Below are 23,621 nucleotides of genomic sequence, written 5' to 3' on the forward strand. Positions count from 1 at the left end.
TCATCCACCCATTTTTTGGCTTCCTCGTAGGAATGGAAGTGCTGGCCAGCCAGGCCATGCGTCATCGATCTGAAGAGATGGTAATCAGACGGAGCAATGTCTGGACTATACGGCGGGTGGGGTAGGACTTCCCATTTGAGCGTTTCTAAGTATGTTTTCACCGGCTGTGCAACATGTGGGCGAGCATTGTCATGTTGCAAAATAACTTTGTCGTGCCCGTCGGAGTATTGTGGCCGTTTTTCTCGCAGTGCGCGGCTCAAACGCATCAATTGTCGTCGATAGACCTCGCCTGTGATCCTTTCATTCGATTTCAGAAGCTCATAGTAAACCACACCTAGCTGGTCCCACCATATACAGAGCATGAGCTTGGCGCCATGAATATTTGGCTTGGCCGTCGATGATGATGCATGGCCGGGTAGTCCCCATGATTTTCTTCGCTTCTGATTATCGTAACGGATCCACTTTTCATCGCCAGTCACGATACGATGCAGAAAACCCTTTCTTTTATGTCGCTGAAGCAGCTGTTCGCAAGTGAAAAAACGCCGTTCGACGTCTCTCAGCTTCAGTTCGTACGGCACCCAATTTCCTTGCTTTTGGATCATTCCCATGGCTTTCAAACGCTTGGAAATGGTTGTTCGGTCAACTCCCAATGCTTCAGCAAGTTCTTCTTGCGTTTGACACGAATCTTCATCAAGCAAAGTTGCCAATTCTTGATCTTCAAAGATTTGCGGCCGCCCGGAACGCTCCTTGTGTTCCACGTCGAAATCGCCACTTTTGAAGCGTCGAAACCATCCGCGAACACTTGACTCATCGACACAACCTTCTCCATAAGCTTCCTGAAGCAACCGATGCGCCTCGGCAGCAGATTTCTTCAAATTGAACCAATAAAGTGAAACTTCCCGCAAATGACGTCGACTCGGCTCAAATTTCGACATTTTCACGATTTCAAAAATTTATGATGCGAAAAAATTTCAACTAATGTGTTAGTGTGGAATTGTTGACAGATGAATAAGCTTTGATTATGACATATGTAACCATTAAATACTCGCACAGTATTGGTGGCGCCATCTCTTACAAAAAACGGGAAAGACTTATTCACACACCTGATATTTAAAAAATGTGCGCTTCATAAGTTGCCAATAAGTTATTCATCTATATATTTATATTATTTTTAATGCGAAGTAAAGGCACAAGAGCTCTTTTTTATAGGATAAACTTTAATTTTTCAAGAAAACCAGATTATTTAGAGATGTGAATAAATCAGGTAAACGGAGAATGTTAACAAAAAGCCGCCATTCATTGACAAAAAACCGGCAGCCAATCAAAAATTAGACTACTCGTGTCACCACTGTGTTTTATCTATCCGTAGAACGGCTATCTCTCGGGAAAGCCGAGAATCACTACAAGATATTATACAGGGTGTCCCAAATTCGATGCTTACATAAAGCATCTCAAGAATTATAAAACTTAGAAAAAAAAATCTCTTTTTTCGAAATACTAAGATGTGAGAAAGCAGGTTAAAGATATATCTTGATTTGTTTTTGAGTTACAGGGCGTTTCTGGAAAATTACCAACTCTCCTTTAAATCTCTAAAAAGGTTATTAATTTTTATGTTTCGTTATAAGTACCATATAAAACATCAAAATTCCTGAAAAAAAAAATTTAACACAATTGTTCGAATATCTGGAACAGAAACCAAGATGTATCGAATTATTTAAGATTAGAAAGTCATTTTTCAGAAATGCACTTTAGGTAACTCAAGAAGAATGACCTGCTTTCTGATATCTTTTCGTTTCTAAAAAAGAGATAGGGGTCTGTGTAGATTTTTTCTGAGTCTTATAGTTATCGAGACATGTATATGACAGTAATTCATTTTGTATCCACATAATTTTTTAGAAAGTAGTACTATTAATTACTTATCCAGGGGCCATAAGGTATTAAGATTATGCTTAAGGGCATAATATCCTCAATAATTGGTAACTAAACAACAAAATAAAAATAACAAACTGGTATGGCATAAAATATTTCGATGTTTGCAGGATACATACCATGGGATATAATCAAATATAATTTTGTAACAAATATTATCCAAACATTCACTATAAGTAGCAGTGCATACATCAATTCTAGTCTTGACACCTTAGCTGTTGCACTTTTTACTGTTGGTACAGTACATCTAGAAATTATCAATGAAAATTTGAGAGAATTTGACTATACAAGATCAGAGGATGAAGTGTCAAAAGAATTCAAAAGCATAATAATGTACCATCAGAATGTTATAATGTGAGTATTAATTTTGAGTAAAATCAATATTCATACAGTGAAATTTCATTTCTGACAAATAGAACTTGATTCAAGATATTACTTAGAACTGACGAAATTTAGTTTTTCATTATCTATTAAAAATTAGTACTATTACTACACATAAGTATCACAAAATGAAATTGATGTATTAGTATTTTCATTTATCATAATTACATTTTGACTTAATGATACACACTAATTATTAAAGTTTAACGATTTAATAAGTTTTGTTTTTTTATTATTAAAAATTGAAGAATTAGATCCAGTTAAGTTAGAAATTGACTCATTTTGTTCTCAGATTCATCAGAAAGGTTGAGAAATTATTCGGTTATGGATTATTTTTTCAATTCGCAGCAAGTGTGGGTGTTATTTGTATGACCGGTTTTCAACTTCTTGTGGTAAGTGGTTACTATTCAGTAGTGAAGTTGAAATGATTATTCCACCTAATAACAATATCAAAAAATTCCTAGTAAATTTATCAAAACATTCGTTAAAATCATTTTCATTTCATTATGTTGACTGAAAGCAGGTGCCTTGAAGTGATCATTGAAAAGAATCACAGTCATATCAGACACACTTCACCTGTTGAACTCCACAAACCATCCTCTATAGGAAAACTGTGCCAACTTAGCAACAAAAATAGTTTTGGCAATCCCCTCAAAAATGAACAATTATCGGTATTTTCTTGACGGTAATAACATCACAAATAATTTATATTTTCTGGAAAAACGCTACAATACTCAACCTGAAGCATCAAATTATCTATTTCATATTAATGTTTTTACAGATCGACACCTTCAGCATAGAATTTGCTATGCTTACCAGCTATTTCATGTGCATGATGACTCAAGTTTACATTCTCACCAAATCTGGACAGATAATAACAATCCAGGTAACAATATCATTATGAGTTCATTTCTTCAGAATGAGTACAGTTTAAATCGAAAACCAATAAAATAGAAATTTATATTCAACCAAATAATTTTTAGAGTCATGAACTGGTACGTTCAGTTTACATGAGTAATTGGTATGAATCTACACCCAAGGTTCGAAAAATGATTTTTATTTTTATGGAAAGATGTAAGAAACCAATTGTTTGCACAGCTGGAAATTTTTTCACACTTTCCCTGGCAACATTAATAACTGTAAGTAAAATAGGTATATTATCACCTGGAAGGCCTTATATTTATTTACCTCAACTCATACAAGCTCTAAGCTTCTATGAGGTATCACAAAGTCTAGGAGAGCCGGATAGAAAAAAAGAAACATATTATAAACTACTTAATAATTACTTTTCTGCTTTCAGATAATCAAGTCGTCATATTCTTATTATGCAGTACTCAGAAGCATTTATATAAAAAATTCAGAATACCCATGATTTGTGCAGGTAATAATTTAAATGAATATATGCACATTGTAGCATGACAAAGAAAATATAGTATGTCTATCAAGTTTTATAATTCTTACATTGGTCATCTTTTGATAAAATTTTCTCCATATAATTTGAGGAAAACGTTTGTACTGAATGAAGCTTTCTTGAAAAATATAACCCCATTTTTTTCAAGAAGTTGATCACCCTTTGACTTGAGTCTTTCAAATACAAGGGTATGACACCACATAATGACTTCTTTTTTTGATATATGTATACTTCACCAGTAAAATAACAATTCTTTCAAAAAAGAAATTGAAGTGAGTTTATGTAATTACTTATAATTTCTTTCTTCAAATTAAATTTTGAACCAGAAGGTGAAGAAAAGAGAACTATATAGTTAGATAAAAACAAATCTTCCGAATTAAAATATATTCAAAATATTTATTTTACAGTTTACTGAACAAGTCCATGAATTGAAATTCATGTATAAATTAACATAATCAGACTTTGTAATGGCAGTGAGTAAATTTTCACTACTTCTTTGGTTTTCTTTAATAAATAAAATGGAAATAAAATATCAAATGTTAAGATAATCTAATTTCATATAAAAATCCATCTTATGAAAATGAGAATACATACAGCAAAAATTGATGGAAGATTTCATTCCCAGATCAATGTCTTGAAAAATTAAGTACATTAAACATTTAGGCAGTCAATATTAGATTTTAAATTCATATTATCTATCACATCTAAAGTTTCTTCCTTCTTGAAACGGCTCAATTCCTTTTCCAATTCCTGTTGGAAAAAGTATATTGAAAAAAACACCTTTTAAAAAATTTTTCCATAAAATATAAATTATATACAATAAATATTCAGAATTGAAAAGTTTCCTAGAGCGGCAATTTTGACATCTATGATGAAATAGAGGACTCGATTTGAATCAATTAGTCAATTATATAAAATTCCTCTCGAGTCAAATAAAATTTGAATTATTCTCTTGACAATCAATATAATTTGCAAGTATTTTCTTGTTCTGGGGGTAATGTTCTTTCAATTAATTTCTACATTATTTAAGGAAAACTAAGGAAAAAATTAAAAAGGACATACCTTGGGTAAATTAATTCTTGAGCTTGTTCTCCTATATCGTATGACAATCTTGTTCAATTGATTGAACAAATCTAGTAACGACTGCAAAGTGTAGCCATCAGTTGATTCAACAATATGATCTAAACATTGTTGTAGTTCTTCTGTAGAACATTCGATTCTCAATTTAGTATCCGAATTTTCATCTAGAACAATTTCTATATTAACAACAATATTCAAAATTTCAACACAATTCTACTTTTACCTTCATTTGGAGTTTGTTCCATATCAGAAAAAAAGGAAGGATCATCTAATATTGGCGACTGATTCATTGAATCACTCAATCTTTTTTTAGGAATGCTGGAAAAAAGTTGATATTCTTATTGAAATGGAGTAAATTAACCTCTGAATCTACTTGAATGTTTAATATTCAATTTAAAAATATCTAGTTTTTTTTAGGTAATTTTATATTATTGGAAAGTGAAATTCAATTTTCAAATTTGTTCCCTTGGTTTTTAATCTTTTAAATTTATGCTGGAAACGGAATGACTATCATACCAAATATCACGCATTTACCTTTTAAATCTTAGATAATTAATTCATTTTTTGGACACAATGATTAGAAATGAAAAATGAGAATATCACCGATATTAAGTCAGAAGCTTTCGAGAGCTTGTTCATTCACATCAATTGCACCCTTGTAGATCATATAACTGTATGTAGATATATATATATATATATATATATATATATATATATATGTGGTATTCAAGGTGCAATAGGTACCCGAATGAACAAGTGCTCAAAAGCTCCAGACTTCAGGTCAACACAAAATTTCACATAAAGTTTGAAACTGCAACTCGGTGGAATCTGTTGTCACTGAAATATCAGTTTTTTCGATATACTAATCCTCTAGAGTTTGTATTATTAAGTTTTGGTTTCATTCGAGACCATTCCCAACTCAAAATTAGAAAAATGCGGACATTGTGATGAATTGATAGAGCACTAAAAAATGAGGAAAGCACTGAGGTGAAGTCAGAAGCTTTTGATAGCTCGTATATTCATGCGTCAATTGCGCCCTTGGAGATCTCAAAGCTAGTTATTGCCCAATTCGAATATATTATTTGACAAAATTCAGTTTCATTATAATTGAATTAAAAGAAAAAAATTGGAAATTACACTCACTGAGAGTTATTATTTGGAGAAAGAGAACTTTTGTCTTTGACTGGAGTATCACAAATGCCATTTTCTGGGGTTTTAGAGACTTCTTCTAATGAAGTGTCATCTTCTCTGGTGGGATCCATGGAGTTATTTTCTTTTGAGTCATCATCTGAGGATTTAGTCTAGAAAAAATCGGTAAAAATTACAACTGTTCATAGAAAAATTAGACAACTATTCATTCATTCGACATATGTACTCAATAATATTTGAAATATTTTCAATTTATATCATATCAAGACCCACTTTTTCTTCTTCATCATCATTATCAAGGCAAACTTTTTCTCTTTTTATTTTTTTCCTTGGTTTTACATATCCTCTTTGCCACGAAGATGACTTCCTTTTCTTTGATGACATTTTTTGAACTGAACTATTTAGAGATTTTTGTTCACCACTGGGAGTTTCCGGTACTGGTTCATTTTCTTTAGGCTCATCTAAATGAGATATCAAATCTATAAAAAGAGAATTTTAGCAATTTCAACTCAAATTTGTACTCAAACTAGATCTAATTTGAAAAAATTATTTCATCTATTACTATAATATTAAAATATTAATGCTGACCGGCAGTTTCTAAATATTGAGGGAGACATTTCACTTTAAGCTTCCTTCCTTTTCTAGACTTAGATATATCTTGGCATTTATCCTCGAAGTCACTGTCCATTTCAGTTTTGATCAAGGTATAGGCATAATCTCTCAAACTACAAGCTCTATGCCGAATTTGTTTGTCAACAGATGTCCTGAAGAAAAATTAATTAAGTATAGAGTGATACAAGATTTTTTGTGTGAATTTCTTACTTTGCAGGATTATATTCAAGGGCATTGTTGACGATGAGTTCTATGTCTGATAAGAAGTCTTTGGCACATTCATAACGGTGATGATCAACTTTCATCATCATAGTTTCCAGGTCCATAGGTTGTTTGATTATTGTTGTATAATCTGGTACTTCTTCAATATCTACAGGTTTGGTGAATAAATAGAACCTAAAATTTAAATATATATTGAAATTCGCAAGATCATAAGAGATTTCGAAAAAAATTCTACACTTAATAATATTTTAGAGAATCCACTTATGTAGAAGGAATATGCTTCCTAGACTACCAAGAGATATAATACTTTGTGATCATTCAAGTATGAAAGCATTTTTCAGACCATTCTGGACAACACTGGTTGTTTTATTTGGCATTACGAATTTGAGTCTTTTAAGATTTGGATAATACATTTGGAAAGATAGGTTATTAACATTATTCCAGCAAAAACTTATGGAATAGTGCAATAATCAAAACATCTGCGCGACAAGATATCAAATAAACGAGTTTGCTTGCAATCGCAAAGTGGGGATGGTCACAGGGCGCTATGCATGTATATACGTAGCTTAGTCGAATTAGTTGCTCTCCATCCGTGAGATGGGTTGTAATATCAAATAATAAATATTACATTTTAAATATAGAATGAGCGATGAGCATGCTATAAGATGGAAAAAGACAAACTGTGGAGATCGGATTCTTTAAGAACCAAAGACGAAGAAGCATAGTCCACTCCCATTGACAAATTTTTTATTGGATTCAAGCTATAATATTTGATAACTTATTTCAGATTCATGAAATGTATCAAGCATTCAAAGAGATAAAACAATAAGTACTTACATTTTGTTATTTGCCAGTTTACGACACATATCCCTCAAAAATATCCTCAACTCCCTAAGAGTGTGTTCTTCTTTCTCATAAAGTTTTTTCAAATCTTCCTCAGTAGGAGGAACTGGTGGTGGGGTTGGTGCTTTGGGAAGAGGAGGCGGGGTTTTGGATTTCTGCCTGGGAAGTTTTACAGGTTTTAAACAATCGTCCATAATGAGGGGTTTAAAAAATGCTCTCCGCTGTTCTGCCGATGGTGTGGATATTTCGAATATTTCATTTCGATAAGTTGAAAATAGCCTTTTTACCTATTAAAAATTAATCTCATCATATCAACTTCTGCTTGAAGTAAAGAAATGTATTGAATTTTGATGTTACAAATATATAAATTACTTACATTTTCAGGAAGCTCCTCGTATAATGTCTCAGCTGTGCATAATAACAATATCGGCAAGTTAGGACCTAATTGCGATATTTCATCTAACAAAATAGCCTTTGTAGTGTCAGAAACCAAATTCCAAAATTTATTTATAGATGGCAAAAATATCACACTGGGTAAATTTCGCTTGGCTTCTGTGAAAATCTGAAGAAAACAATTTTATATCATTCATCTTTGTTTTCCATAATCTGTCATTTGTAACTTGAAACAATCAGAAAAATATGGTTTCAGAAGCTTAAGAGTATCTAAATTTTCATGGCAGTCAGTTTGAACAAAAACCATGGTGATTTCAAAGAAGATCAAGATGTTTCCTCCTAAGCACAAAAATGTACATTAATTAAATTGAGAACTAACCTGAATTGTAACTTCTTCTGGCGATCTTGACGATTCCCTGTATAAAGTCGCTAAATCAAGGGTGTAACATTGTATATGTTCCATGTTATAAATTAAAGCTGGTGCTAAATGTTGGGTTTGACCATGTTCGCCTCCATTTCCCATGAGAAGAATCTGTGCTGGCCTTATATTTTTTGATAACCTAACCCTAATAATGAAAAAGCGATTTTGATTTTTTCAAATTTTACCATCTGTAATAAGTTTTCCTCATATACATATATAAATAAAAAAAGTTCATGTATGAGGAAATGAAAATTTTATGCAACATTAAACTCACCTTGACAGTTCTTCATGACAAGCATGTGGAAAAATATTTTCTAGAACATCAAATATATCTTTGAAGTAGTGTCCCAATAGAGATTCTAATATTGGCAGTAATTTTCTTCTGATAGACTGGTTGTTCCGATGGGCAGCAGGTATTATTTCTGATTTAGCTTTCATAAAATCTAATTTCTTAACCTGATAAAAATGTCTATATTAATAAACAATAATGAGAAAACAATTAGGTCTTACATCTACTTCCTCTGGTTGAAGTAATAATTTACTTTCAGAGTTATAAACTTGAGGAAAAGTTCTTCTAAAACTCTTTATCACAGCCTCTGTACATAGAGCTCTTAAATCTGAGCCACAATATCCTACAGCTTGTTCTGCTAAATAGGACACCAATTCAGTGTTTGGTGGTCTGGTCCATTGAGATACATGAACCTTGAGAATTTCTTCACGTTCCTGTAAAAAGAAAGTTGATATTATCCTCGCGCCTATCATTTTGATGCAATTCAGTATTGTGTGGTGCACAATACCCAACAAAAGGAAAGATCTTTAATTTTTTCAAAAAGTTTGAATATTAAATTATTAAATACAAAGAGGTTTCATTTTGATATTAAAAATTGGATGTGTATTTCATTGTAGAGAAGGAAGGTATGCCATTAACTATGGAAAACTATATCAGCAAAATCCGTCCCTATTAGTGACAAATTGAGGATGAAGAGACTTTTCAACAAATATTCTTGGATTTTTTTAGCCCCAAATGCGACAATTCTACTTGTCTACGTAGCCTCCGGGATTAAAATTGAAAATCCATATCATTTTGATGCATTTCACAGACCAAATAACAAAGATACAACGTTGCTGTTTTTCTTGAGCAATGCACACAGTTTCGATTCTTCATATCACCAACTTGCCCTTAGAACTCAAATTTTTCCCCCAGTTCTTTAGTTTTGCGAACTGCGAAATTTTTTATTTGTGTATTTTTATGTCAGAAGATGACAGTTGCCCATCTAGTGGGCTATTCAAAGGGTGTGGTCCATATATCGCCGAGAATTTAAGAGCTGTTACTAATGGTATTCAATGTCTGAGGTAACCTGCTTCGTATTTACGGACCACTTGACACTTGTCAATGGTCAATTAAATTTTTCATCGACAGAATTTGGAGGTTATAAATGGTTGATCTCTTTTAATTTGTAAGTAACTAATAGTTCTTAATGGCTTTAAAGGGCATTTGTTTCATATTTAAAATGATGAAGTTTTTGAGTGTCAGATATCATGGAAAATATTCATAAACAATAATCTGAAAATTAAAATGACAACTGCCAACCGGAGTGGGCGTGGTTACCGATCCTAACCAAAATAAACGTACGGTTGCTCTGGTGACAGATAACTCACCAAGGTTTGAGGAAATAGTCACCAATACGGGTCACCAAATTACTAACCATAGTAACCAAGGTGATATATGGACCATATCCAAAATGAAACCTCTAAGTGAAAAACCCTTTATACAGTAATAAGAGTGAAAACATGACAGTTTAATCATAAAGTAACAGTTTCCTGGAAATCTAATTAACAAGGTAATCATATTCTTTCAATTTAATCAGTGAAATTAATTCAACTAATACTGAATAGCAGAGCAAACGCTTCTGATCTAGTGTCAGTACTTTTCTAATATATTTATTTGTCTTTTTAGCTAGGAAACTACCTTTCGTGCAGGAAGGGGGAAATACAACTCTCTGTCAAACCGTCCAGGTCTTCTGAAAGCAGGATCTATAGCATCAACTCTATTAGTGGCACCGATGACAATAATTTCGCCTCTGTCATCTAATCCATCCATTAGAGCCAAAAGGGTGGATACAATACTTGCATGAATCTGATCGTTTCGAGACGACCTAACCGGCACCAAACCATCAAGTTCGTCAAAAAATATTATGGATGGTTTCATCTCTGCAGCCTGTAAGAAAAGTATGATCATGATATATTCTATCATTTTGATCCCAGCTTGACCTTACCTGTTCAAACAATATTCTCAATTGTTTCTCAGATTCACCAATCCACTTGCTAAGTAAATCAGCACCCTTTCTCAAGAAGAAAGAAACTTTTCTTGTACCAAAACTGCACTCGTTGGCAAGTGCTCTGGCAATTAATGTTTTGCCAGTTCCTATAAATAATTCGATATTATAATGCAATAAATTAAATTCAGACAGAATGTAAAATCAATTTTATCGATAACGTATTAAATTTTTTCAAATACAACAAATTTAGAAGCTATTTTTTTATATACTACCACGGTAGTGTCTAATGATAACAAATTTAAAGAGTCTGTTAAAAATTAGTTTGCAAAAAAATTGATCCTTGATTGATATAATCAATAGCAAATTTTGTGATAATTGAAATAATTTCTCAAAACATGTCAATACATTTTGTTTGTTGGGTCATATCCTGACTAAATTATGTCCAATGAGCAAGTCCGTATTTCTTTTTTTATAATTTTTAATAATGAACCCAAGAATCAATTTTAAATGAGAGGCTGCAAGTAGGTATGCTTAGTGCTTAATTAAATATTTCCAAAAACAACTATATTCACCTGGAGGTCCATAGAAGAGAACTCCCCTGGGTGGTTTCACACGAAACTGTTGATAAACTTCAGGATACATCATTGGTAACAATATCATTTCCTTCAAACACTGTATATGATTATGTAATCCCCCAATACTGTCGAAGCGTACAGTTCCATCAAGTGTTTCCGGTCCTATAGGTAATATATTGCTACCACCAGCGGTACTTTTTCTTTTCATCCTCTGTTCATTCTTGGAATGAGAAGATTTTGGTGTTTTACTAAAGAAGAATACAAAGAAATGAAAAATAGGACATTTATTTTGGGCTGTAAAAATAATTTTAAAATACATCAAATAATGAAACAGAAAAAATTAATGGAATTACCTATACGTCTTTACACTTCCATCTGATGAATCTGATGAGGAGGATGATGAAGATGAACGCCTTGACCTTTTCAAGTGACGCTTCCTATTTATTTTACGAGAGTTCCCAGACACCGAAAAATCATTTCCTATAATAATGTATAAAATATCAATAAGCAAAACAGTGTGAATATGTCTCAATAGATTGATATGGGGATAAATAATACATAATTTCGATTTAAAAAAATCTACTAACTTATTTGTTGTGGTGGAGGTTTTGGGGGTCTCTTTCTGAATGAATAAGGCCTATTGTCAGCTTCTGACGGTCTACACCTGCTAAGTGGTTTGTCTTCTTCTGATGAGTCTGTACTTAGACTATCACCTATAAGCATGAAAATAAAGAACTATCAGGATCTAGCATTCAGCAAATATTGAAGCAAAGGAAATGATGAATTTTCATCATTAATTTCAAATATACCAATATTGACAAAATTAACGCAAGTTTATGTTTGTATGTGTAATATTTTTTAGGGGTTGAACTTTTTTAATTCAATGTATTCTGGAATAAAAAAAAAACTGTAGATTTTACACTAAGATTTATTATTTTCTCATAGAATATATCTAATAAATAAAAAAAGTTTAATGAAAATATTGAGGAAAGCATTGACTTGAAGTTAGGAGGTCGATCATGTTCAGACAAAAATGAAAAATACCGCAATTAGTTAAGACCAGAATTCACACATGAACAAGAGTCCCTCAAAAACATTTTCCCAAGGAAATCCATCAAAAGTACAGTAACACTTGTTAATCAAAAACCTTTTCAGCAATTTTTTAGCAAGTTTACTTTTGAAATTCTGAGGTAATGTAATCCAGCTTTCAAGTAAAATACAGTTGGCATTTTGTACATAAGTGTATTCCGCTTTTTCAACACAGATAATCTCTACCTCTGGTATTATGTTAAGAGGGAACACCATGTGACTATTCAATTCAAAACGAAATTAGAGATATTTCTTTTTACAATCACATACATTCATATGTTAGGTGTAGTAAAAAGAAATTAGTTATTAATTCTCAAACAGAATATTGCATTATTATACTGACACTTCTATTAATAATTTACCTGTTCAGCTTATGAAAATCTAGTACTTCAATGCAAAGAGGGGATATTCTTTTAAATTCATATTTTAGATGAAAACAATTTATATATAAAAACAGTGTAAATTAAATATTGATATCACTTTCTTGCCAATTATATATGTATAAATCAAAATTTTCTGAGAGTAGCAAAATAATGCATCATTCAAAAAAATAATAAATGTTCTTTGAAACCTTTAAGTTTAATAAATTTTCTAAAATTTTTTCATTAATCAGTTATGGAATAGACAGCAAGGATTTAATTTTCCAGAGTGAAACATTTTAACTGTCACGGCCAAAACAAAATTGAAAAATTTAGGTTTAATATAAATTAAAAAAAAAGCATGTCAGTAGAAAGTTTTTCATTTCCAATTAGAATAAGAACAAGATGTGAAATAGAATGAGCTAATATAGATATTACGTATCCTTGTTCCATAACATTCAAACAATAATTTATCTGCAAGAACACCACATGCACTTCGGAAATCACCTAGTAATCAGTTTACTAAGTAAAATAAACAAAAACAACTGACAGCAGCTGCATCATGGCGAAAAACTGGTCGGTCTATTGTCACCACTGTGTCTTATCAAGTCACTGTAGCTTTCCGCATTGTATAAGTCCAATCAAGTTCCCCTAGATGGCGTTAGGAAGGTGAGATTTCTACAGTGTCTCAATTACCCACAGTGGCGACAACTGAAGTCTCGTTTTTGTTTGACTGAGCCAAAATATGGCGGCTTTTTGTTTATATTCACCATTTACCTGATATTTGGGATTTATTCAAAATGTAAGGCCCATTTTATTCAGTCACTATAGTATTCTTCACTTAAATTAGTTCGTTCTATATACAATCAAATACTATCAGGTCCAATAATTTTGATTTTGATGTGCGTCAGTTCAGTTAATTGTATTCTTAAGTTTTATGGTTCTATGTCCCCATGTGCCATTTTTAGATTCAATTTGAACGAATTGTCGCTACTATGTTTAATTAAGTCACTATAGAGATTTCTACAGTGACTTTATATTCTACAGTGACGATAATGCTTGTCAGAGTTTTGATTGTTTGGAGCCCTGTCCGCCATAAAAGGTCGAACTTTCACCAGAGATCTCTGATTTTCACTATTCACATTCGAGTGCCGTGCTGTTTCACATGCTTTGAAGCATTCTTGTTTGACTTGTTAGTGACTGTGACTGTGTTAGTCTAATTTGGAACGTTTCAAAATGTAAAGATGTCATCAAAAGAAACTAGCTGTCAAGCAATTCCAAAGGTTTTTGTAATTCAAAAAAATAAACCTTACGAGAATGTTGTTTTCATGCACACTCACCTTTTCGTGTTCTCCTAGGGCGCAATTCAAACTGTTCAATGCGGCTCGATCTTCGAGGTTTTGTTGTTTTCGGTCCCTTTAATGGTAGATTTGAATCTGTAGAATCTTTACTTGCCTCTTCTTTGTGTTTTTCTAAAATTTTTTATTAAATTTTATAAAACAAATAACAATTTTATTTATCACTTCAATTTTCACCATTTACAACTTTAGGGAACATAACAACTATAAAGGGAATACTAAGGTATAGGATAAAAGTTCTTTCACATATGTACCAAAACATGTTTACAAAAACTAGCAAATTCAGATTAATTGTTGTTAAATATACTTACGATTTATTTCTTCTTCATTGTCTCTACTTTCTTCAGATACTTTTGATAGAGGGGACAATTGATGTTCATTTTTCTTACCTGAATTATCATCATTTTGGTCTTCTTTAACCTAAAAAGGAATTTTCTTCATTTAAATCGAGGTCAGAGAAGTCAAATTTATTATTATGTTAGCGATGTTGACTGTAGTAGAATTATTACCTATGTAGATGTTATTTTGTAATTTTTCCCAATAAATTTTTTCTCCCTATTCCTTCTGATAAAACACTATATTTGAATTTTTATCCTCATGAATCTACTTACATGTGAAGCTTGACTTCTTAAACATCTTACATTTGGAACCTCCAATTTGTCTTTCTCATTCAAATTTTTTTGACTTCTAGAACTACTTTCCAATAATGACGAATTATTATGTTGTTTTTCGTTGTTATCAGTTTCATCTGAATCATATTCATATTTTGAACTTTTTACAACTCTGCACTTATTTATTCTGGTCTGCCTGGTTGTTCTGTTATTTTCTTCGCCAGTATCATTATTCTCGGGTATGTCACGACTATCTTCTTCAGAATAAGCAATGGTGTTCAAATTAGGATAACCCATTTTATGTATTTGGTCATCAGCTAACCAGGACATATTTTGAAATCTAACAGTACGATTCCTTTTAGGATAAATTCTTCTAGCTGGAAAATGGGAGATTTATTTAAAGTCAGACAAGATTGTTGAGTGTAAAGTAAAAAAGGCTATTCAAATCCAACTTCTATGTGGAAAGACAATTGGAAAGATTAGGAATCAGTTTGGGAATTTCATAAATAAAACACAAACCTTCACTTGTGTTATAAACTAACGGAGAGTCAGCATAAGACTTCCTGCTTATTGGTCGCAAAGAAAGGGCACTACGTCTCTCCATTCTATTTAAATTTGACGTAAGCCTCTGCAATTTACGACTTCTTTTTCTGCAAGGAAGAATAACCTAAGCAATTTTTCAAAAATTATGAAAATTGACTAACCGAAATGAATATATATCATCCTCATACATTGCATTTGATGAATCAGAATCCTCCTGCATTTTACGGGATGAATATAGTCCACGCTCACTCGAAATATGCCTGGATTCAATATTTTTACTTTGTCTATGACGAACTGTTGGAAAAAATGTAATTATTGTTAAATTCCACATAATTCATTTTGAGCTCACCAGAGAATTTATTATATGTGAATCGACTTCTCAGTTCCCTTACTCTTGGCCCTAGATTCTTCTGAGACCTCAATATTTTCTTATCATATTTAAAAGAATTATCCTCAGGATGTGATTCTTCCGATTCGCTCTCACTTATACTAGAACTTCCACCTGTAGCAGTAATTATTTTTCTCTACAAACAAAAAAAAATAAGCATTCAGCGATAACATTGAATTAAATTCATTACATCAAAAGATACATTCTTTAGTTCTAGCAGGGGTCTGCAGAAAAGTTTTATATTTGTAAAGATTTATTAAAGAAAGAAGAATAATACTTTTAATTACATATCCAATGACTAAGACGAAATAAAATTTTCAAAGTCCAGCCTTTGGGTTACTCTTTGATCCTCATTTTATTAGATTCAAAACAGCATCATGAAAAATTTTCGACAATTCCATTTTAGCAAGAAAGTTTTTCCTGCATAAGGATTATTGACCATGGAGAAAGACAGCCAATTCTATCAAACACTAATCAATTATCAGATGAATTAAGAAAGAAACAAAACATAGTAACTGCCTTTTATAAAAACAAAATTTCTTTAGAGAGGCATTTTAAAAATAGATTTTTAACATCAACCAGTTTTGTCAGAAAAAATTAGTTTTGTGTAATGAATGAGATTTCTATAAGTTCATAACCATAACACAATAGAGAACCTCAGAAAATATATAAGATGGTGCAGAAAGTAGATCTTCAATTTTAAAAATGAAGAATTTAAAAAAGTCGATTCAATAAAATAATGAATGAAAAATAAAAAGCAGATTGCAAGCTACTGCATATTAATAACTTCAGATGAAAAAACTTAGTAATTGTACAATGAAATAGATAATAAATGAATATTTTCTACTGTGAAAATCAGCTCAAGTTCATATTATGTTAAATAAAAACAGATGATGATTTTAAAGATGCAGGGCAGACTGAAGGGATAGGTCATTTACATGCCTTAAAAAGCAGAGTGATCAGAATGAATACATTGCTAATAACATACCCCAGTTATTGGAAGGTTTGTTGTTCTGTTTTCCAGAGTTCCTCCATTTCTACGAGTATTAACCATGGTACTGATGGTTGTTACACCTGACATTTGATAAAATCAAAAATCCTTTTAAATTTTTCAATATAGCCATAAAGACAAAAAAAGCCAGAGAGTTGCAAGAAGCAATAATCAAAACAAACATAATTGCTCAAAGACTTGTCAAAGCAGAGTAGGATAGGATACTAATTCAGGATTAATTGACGGAAATTCAGTTACCATTAGATGTGAATAGTGGGTACAAAACTAAATTCAATGAATTAATAAATCTATTCAAATAATAATGAATAAAAGTAGGTAGACTATAATTCCAATTTTGAAAACTTTCAAAAGATTACAATATATAGCTTCAATACTCCTTAGAACTAAGTATAAAATAACATTAGAAACTTACTATTGCGCCGCAGAAAAACGATTAGTCTCTTATTCGTCGAATAACTTTTTCATTTTCCTACATATAATCACACTGTATGCAGCAGTTGATAAAATTCATAAAATCTATTATAACCGACAGTTCACAGTACGTCAGATTCCTTATATTTGACAGTACTATAGAACATTATGATGAATTTCATAGAATATTCTTTTCTTCGTACAAAATATAGGCATCTGAAAATAAGAATGCAGCGCTAAGGCGAGCAGACGTAGAACTATAAATGTTGACATTGGAGTGTATTGTTGTATTAGTTGCGTGTGTATTATTAAAATTTGATTTTACAATAAATATAAAAACTTCTCAGACTTCTATAGTGAACAAGAGTGTTACTGTGTATATAATATTTTCATTTTAGGTAAAGGCGGTAGGTGTCATCATTTGTTTCAGTCAAGTCTAGTGATATTGAAAGTTATGCAAGGATGGAAGACTTCGAAAAATGACGAATAACAATCGTGTGCATATAATATGTGAACGGTTCAATCAACATAATTATACTACAGAATTTTAATAGTACCTTTTTTAGGTCCAAATGGCAAAACTGAGTAGAATAATTGGGGTATCTTAAAGGCACAAACACTTCTAGAAGTGTTTATGAAGGTAAAAAAGTTTTAAATGCTGGTCAAGTAATAAAAATGTTACATGTTATTTGCATGACTAATAAACTTTAGTTGAAAGGTTTTTTTACTTATCCAAATTGATAATTTCACGTTACCCTTCAATTATACAGTCCCAACAAAATATTGCAAATGCTAATATATTGAATATTTTTAGAAATGCTACAGAAAGTCCTATATGCATTTTTATTTATTTATTAAGAGATAACTCAATTTACATAAAATGTTTCTAAAAATAATTTTTTATAACTAGGTTACTTAAAACTACTCATACAAATATTCATTTTATTTATTATGAGGTTGGGAGATTCAGAACAAGGTCCTCAAAGTTCAAAAGTCAAACTATATATTTAGTATTCTGTGAGTCAAACCGTATGTTGATATTGTTTCATAATGGAAAAATATATGAGGTGTTTTTGCGCATCCGTATACCCATCCTGATCATGTGCAGTAGGTTATTTTAATCAATGATTATTTCAATGTGAAGCCTCATTTACGGTAATTGTGGTTGTGGTTGTAATTACAACCATAAATGAGGCTTTCGTGATGAAATCTAATATTTCAATGACAACAAGCTCGACAAGGGCTCGACCGAATTTTGGATGTTTCAGTACATGAAGATGAAAAATATTGATTTTTCTGGATGTCATATAAAATTCGCAAAAAAAATTCAGTTTAATTAATTAAACTGAATTTTGAATCTGTTTTGTCAGTGAATTTTAATTTTTTCTGATATTATTCTTGAATTTTTTTCTGGTTCTGGTGAAGCAATAGGCATAAAATTTACATATAGCTTAAAATTCTTATTTTACGCATCTAAATAATTATTGTAATCATTATCAGTAATGAAATAATTTTTTTATTATCAACAAGGTATTTCTAATAATACTGTGTTTTTTCATTATTTTAATTTCTCATTTATATTTCCTGCTGAAATTCCGCCTTAAGAATACACTTTTGAATTCGATTCACGCCTAATACTTCGATCTTCAATAAACTCTTCTTTCAGCATTTTATCCAAAGGCTCGCTACTTTCCGAATCAATCCAAAAAATTATTGGATCTGTCTAATCAACCAAATCTACTCTGGCACCAGTGGCTTAGCCAAGGAGTAATAAGAATAAGCGAGAAATATAACACTCCCCCCTCAGAAGGAACATCCATTATATTGATGCGGCAAATCTTCAAGTTTTTCGCGTTTGAATACAACAGCTGACACTTGGACGGGTAAAAATAAATCAATGTCAAGAAGTGTCTGTAAATTCAAAGGACATTGGAAATTAATAAAAGTTATTTGTTATGTTGCACCAGTATGTTAAGGTATACGTTTTCCTCGGACAGTTTCCGTCGACCACCACGTTTCGACGACTTTATCTAACCAATCGCAATTCTAGCAATGACGTAGCTCCGCCCAGCTACGGGATTGCTAGAATTGCGATTGGTTTCCTCGGACAGTTTCCGTCGACCGCCACGTTTCGACGAATTTTTCTAACCAATCGCAATTCTAGCAATCCCGTAGATGGGCGGAGCTACGCGATTGGTTAGATAAAGTCGTCGAAACGTGGCGATCGACGGAAACTGTCCGAGGAAACCGGACCTTGAGGTAGCAAAGTGAAAATAGTAAATTGACTGTCACGACTGATATTCCATAGCCAAGCAGAGCGAGGCTAGGAATTCAACTAAGGCAGTCGATCTACTTTGTGCCGAGTTGAACATATAATTGTTTCTATATTTGTTCTATATTTCTATAATATATTATAATGATATGTGTAAGATATTGTATTTGCAAATCATTACAATTCCCACAATCTTTTTATTTATCCTGTAGTGATAAATTAAAACAAAATTTGATACAAATCACAATTGATGCTGTACACAACATAAGGTTGTTCCGCTACGCTTCGTGCGTTTCTCAACATTCCCTGCTATAAAAATCTCTCTACCGCCTTTCCTAAGCATCTATTATATTATTTATATATTATATAACATCATAATGTATTTCACAGAGACGAAAAGAACACTACCTTCGCTTTCGAATTAGTTGGATCCGATGTTTATACATTCAACATATAAAAAATTCCTACGATTTTGCATTCGACATTGTTATTGTTGGTTACTAAATGTTTTTAGCGGAACAGATGTTTGTAATCTTAATTAGTTCTCGAAGCAATACTGATACTTTGCATGCCCTACCGCTCTTTGTATCTTGTGGTGTGATAGGTAATCTGTTTTATTAAAATCTCTTTAGACACATTATATGTATACAAGCTGAATTTTTATGTCTACGATATACTATTATACTATTATTTGCGTCGGTCCTGATCAGAGTTGTGTTCCAGCTTTTGATTTGAATATATTTGAACAGTGTGATTAGTGATGACTGGCCTGAAATGTCGAAATCAAAATGTGCTTTGTCCAATTGCAAGTTCTGATTCAGACATCAAATAAATTAAACAGCTAAAAGCTGATATTGTTGCAGATCCTTTATCAATTATTATACGTTTCCTCTAATTTCGTGATTTCCTCTAATTTTAACAGCGCTTACTCTTTCTCAAATTCCCAGGCATAATAATATGACCGGTATTCAAGATGCTTCTTCTTTATGAATAATCTTCCATAAAAACTAAAATGTTGGATAATGGATGATTATCCATAAATTAATTATTACAATGAACTTACCTTCTATTACATTCCTAATATTCCTATTATTCGAAGTTGCTTCTAAATAACGGAAGTAATTGCATTGAGAAAAATACTAATTTCATTGTGCATTTCTATTTTTTTTTTATATCACAAATAATCCCGAAATACTTTTGTTTCAATAATCTTTCCTACACATGAAAACGAATGTTGTAGAGGGCGCAACCTACCCTTGAATCCTTAGAACATTAATAATCTATCTATATTCTAAGCTTGAATCAGAATTGAAAAGTCCAGGGGAAACCCATAATCGACATCTTGGAATGAATCAGGTGTGAAGAAGTTTCTGAAGGATTATCAGGAGCAAAATCCGATGACGCACTCTGTTTTGAAGAATAACTCCGTCGTATCACTAAAGAAATGGGTTGAATATTAGCTGTAGGTACTGCGGAAAACCCCCGTCACAAAACGTGGGGAAAAACCACGTCAATGCAGTTTAAAAGGCTCCCACCCAACACCGCGGCTTAGAATAATGCACATAAAAATTGTTCAAAGAAAATTTTTGAGTTGAGTAACACTCATCTTGTGGATATTAAAATATATATTTACATTTTTTTGAATATTTTCTTCCGTCCATTGTTTGGTTTAGGGGTAGAAACGGGTTAAAATTTGCATTTTGTATAAAATATCATTTTTTAAGACTTGAAAGGATTTCTTTATTTTTCGAAAATAACGAATGAGGAAATCTTAGAGCAGATTTATTTAATTAAGTGCTTCATATCAGTAGAAAGTACGTTTTAGAGCTTGTACAAATATTTCACCGCTTAATTTTTTTCATCTGAAGAGCAAAATCTACGGTACACAGCCAGGATTATTGGAAGAGTTGAGGCGACGAATTTAGAAGAATGTAGAAAAATAACGCCAATAATGCTAGAAAACGTTAGGACTAGATTGAAGCAGAATCTCTGTGTATGGGGAGGGAGGAAGACCGTTTGAACATGTAATTTAAGATTTATTCAATTCCCTGATAACCTACTATTTTCAGTGTTTCAACAATTATCTACGTTGTTTTTTCATCGAAAGTTTTCGAAATATGTTTTTTGAAATTATTTTCTTGTACTGTTTCTAAAATAAAATATTATTGTTGATGAGAGAAACAGTATTTTGATGTCTTAATGTTATGGATCTACAGAATAAATTAATAATATGTACATTCGATTGATTACACAGCATGCTTGGCAGGAAAACCAATGTTGTTCAAAATTAAAATATGAATATTTCAAAAACCAATGGATCAAATGATACTGAGGTATCACTTACCCCATCTATTTTTTTCGAAATTTAGGGGTTGGGTTTGTAAACAAAGAGCTTAAACAATATGGATGAGAATTTGATATGAAAAGTTATCCCTTTTGAATAAAAAATTTACGTGTCCAAGCATTTTTTGAGGTGAGTTCATTCCGTCTGTTACCTTGCCTGTTTCGTTTTCAAAAGCCCATTCTGTATATAACTATCAAAAAGGTAAGAAAAATAACGCATTACAAACTTAACAAATTTTATTGGTAGGAAAATAATTATAGTTAAATATCTATCATATATCAATTCATAACTATTCAATTCATTCACAAAAAAATATTTTTTTACATATTCCAGAATTTTGTACTGTCTTTTATATGGTTGATATTCTGTTTCCTGGTTCTTCTGACAGCACTGGCTTCTCCTTTAGCATAACATTGCCTTTGTGCTTCTTTTTTCTGCTTTCTTCTCAATTGTTTTTTTATTTTAGCCCTACGAGCCTTCACATCTGAGGTCACAGAATTATTATCAGAACAAGTTTCTGATTCAGATTCAGTGTAATCTGAAGAAATAGCTCCATGTGAAGATAATACATCTTTTTCCTTCTCATCATAGAAGTGGGATATAGATTCAGATTTAAAATCAATTTTTTCAAATTCTTCACATATTTTCTGTTCTTTAAATTGTTCCGAATGAATATTTGACAGCTTTTCATCAATATTTTTATCATCAAATTCGTCATCACTTGATTCTTCTTTTTCTATTCCTGTTTCAATATCAAATTGCTTGGCCATTTCACGAGTGAATCCGGTGCAGTGTACTTTAGCATCAAGAGAACCTGTACGGTCTATATCACTGAATTTAGGGTAAATTTCACTTTCATAACCAAACCTCCTCTTGAAGAAAGTTATGATGCAGTTTACATCTCTATTGAAATACATTTCAGCATCAGGGTGAGAAGTAGACAGCATTTGGGGAAAATCTATGATAACTGCATTTTCTTCTTCTGTAATCATTATATTGAATTCATTAAAATCTCCATGTATTAAACCAGAGCTAGCAAATCGCATAATGATTTCTATCAACTGTTCATAAACATGCTCAACATTTTTCAATTCCAAGATGTTATTCAATAGTGTTCCTTGAACTAGCTCCATAACAACACAATGTCTATTAAATGAGATAGGTCTTGGCACTGGAAAACCTTCATCAAATAAAGCCTTCATATATGCAAATTCTTTAGTTGCTGATAGTTTCGATAGATACAACCATGAGAGCGATTTAGCATGCTTATGATAATCTCTCTTTTCAGTTACCTTTCGAAAGCACACTCTCCCTAGTCTGTGCAGTTTTAAGCAAAATTCATCTCCTTCTTCATTTGCTACAAGGTAAATATTACTCTCCTTACCCACACCAATTTGATTACCGAATGAGGCAATAACATTCTTTTTTGTTAATTTATGGAGTGCTAAATAATCATATCCGTCGTTGGTAAGACGATAGCCATCAAATTTCTTTCCTCTCTCATAAGCCAATAATCGGTGTTTGCATAATTCTTTCAGAATCTTATGAGTTCCTCCACATTGCAGTTTAGCTAAAGAAGCAGCTAATGAGGCTGAAACTAATTCATGGTTTCTCATACCCAATTCAACTCCCTCTAAAATTGCAATGTCTTCATACGTTAAATAACGTAATAACGCGGCGTTCAATTTTCCCATTTTGATAAATAACAAATATTCAACAACACTACTATCAATAAAAGGTATCACTTCACTCGAAATACGAATTAGTACAGTATTGTTAACACACGATGAAATATTTTTAACCTCATAATTCTGAATATGACAACAATCATCATAGATCAAGTATTAAATAGAAAGCATAGAATAATAAAAAAATTCTGATGTTTTTTTTCACTTCGATTTCTATATCAGAGGCGATTCCAACTACCGTTCAGGAAGCT

General features: G+C 31.9%; 3 protein-coding genes across 4 annotated transcripts; 1 reads left to right on the plus strand and 2 right to left on the minus strand.

Moving 5' to 3' along the window:
* Nucleotides 1–1,929: 1,929 nt before the first annotated feature.
* On the plus strand, nucleotides 1,930–3,850 carry LOC123688673 (putative odorant receptor 85d). The gene is made up of 5 exons (XM_045627298.1): nucleotides 1,930–2,283; nucleotides 2,603–2,702; nucleotides 3,092–3,196; nucleotides 3,294–3,449; nucleotides 3,611–3,850. The coding sequence occupies exons 1-5, from the start codon at nucleotides 2,030–2,032 to the stop codon at nucleotides 3,680–3,682; spliced, it is 687 nt and encodes a 228-aa protein (XP_045483254.1). The 5' UTR covers nucleotides 1,930–2,029; the 3' UTR covers nucleotides 3,683–3,850.
* Nucleotides 3,851–4,090: 240 nt separating this feature from the next.
* LOC123684244 (ATPase family AAA domain-containing protein 2) lies at nucleotides 4,091–17,205 on the minus strand. Of its 2 annotated transcripts, XM_045623430.1 has the most exons (25): nucleotides 17,068–17,205; nucleotides 16,632–16,717; nucleotides 15,605–15,779; nucleotides 15,417–15,549; nucleotides 15,232–15,362; nucleotides 14,713–15,089; nucleotides 14,413–14,521; nucleotides 14,084–14,215; nucleotides 11,883–12,008; nucleotides 11,649–11,775; nucleotides 11,293–11,543; nucleotides 10,718–10,866; nucleotides 10,411–10,659; nucleotides 8,952–9,164; nucleotides 8,716–8,897; nucleotides 8,400–8,586; nucleotides 8,004–8,189; nucleotides 7,622–7,914; nucleotides 6,773–6,958; nucleotides 6,539–6,714; nucleotides 6,224–6,429; nucleotides 5,945–6,102; nucleotides 5,025–5,119; nucleotides 4,784–4,965; nucleotides 4,091–4,471 (listed from the first exon to the last, which is right to left on the minus strand). In XM_045623430.1, the coding sequence occupies exons 2-25, from the start codon at nucleotides 16,695–16,697 to the stop codon at nucleotides 4,373–4,375; spliced, it is 4,188 nt and encodes a 1,395-aa protein (XP_045479386.1). In that variant the 5' UTR covers nucleotides 16,698–16,717; nucleotides 17,068–17,205; the 3' UTR covers nucleotides 4,091–4,372. The 2 variants fall into 2 exon arrangements, with proteins under 2 accessions (XP_045479386.1, XP_045479394.1); XM_045623438.1 differs by lacking the exon at nucleotides 16,632–16,717 and having other exon boundaries at nucleotides 17,068–17,149.
* A 4,695-nt stretch (nucleotides 17,206–21,900) lies between these two features.
* Nucleotides 21,901–23,511, minus strand: LOC123688801 (serine/threonine-protein kinase rio2). The gene has a single exon (XM_045627466.1). The coding sequence runs from the start codon at nucleotides 23,374–23,376 to the stop codon at nucleotides 22,003–22,005; it is 1,374 nt and encodes a 457-aa protein (XP_045483422.1). The 5' UTR covers nucleotides 23,377–23,511; the 3' UTR covers nucleotides 21,901–22,002.
* Nucleotides 23,512–23,621: the final 110 nt, after the last annotated feature.

Source organism: Harmonia axyridis, chromosome 1 (genome assembly GCF_914767665.1).
Source record: "Harmonia axyridis chromosome 1, icHarAxyr1.1, whole genome shotgun sequence".
Taxonomy (NCBI): domain Eukaryota; kingdom Metazoa; phylum Arthropoda; class Insecta; order Coleoptera; family Coccinellidae; genus Harmonia; species Harmonia axyridis.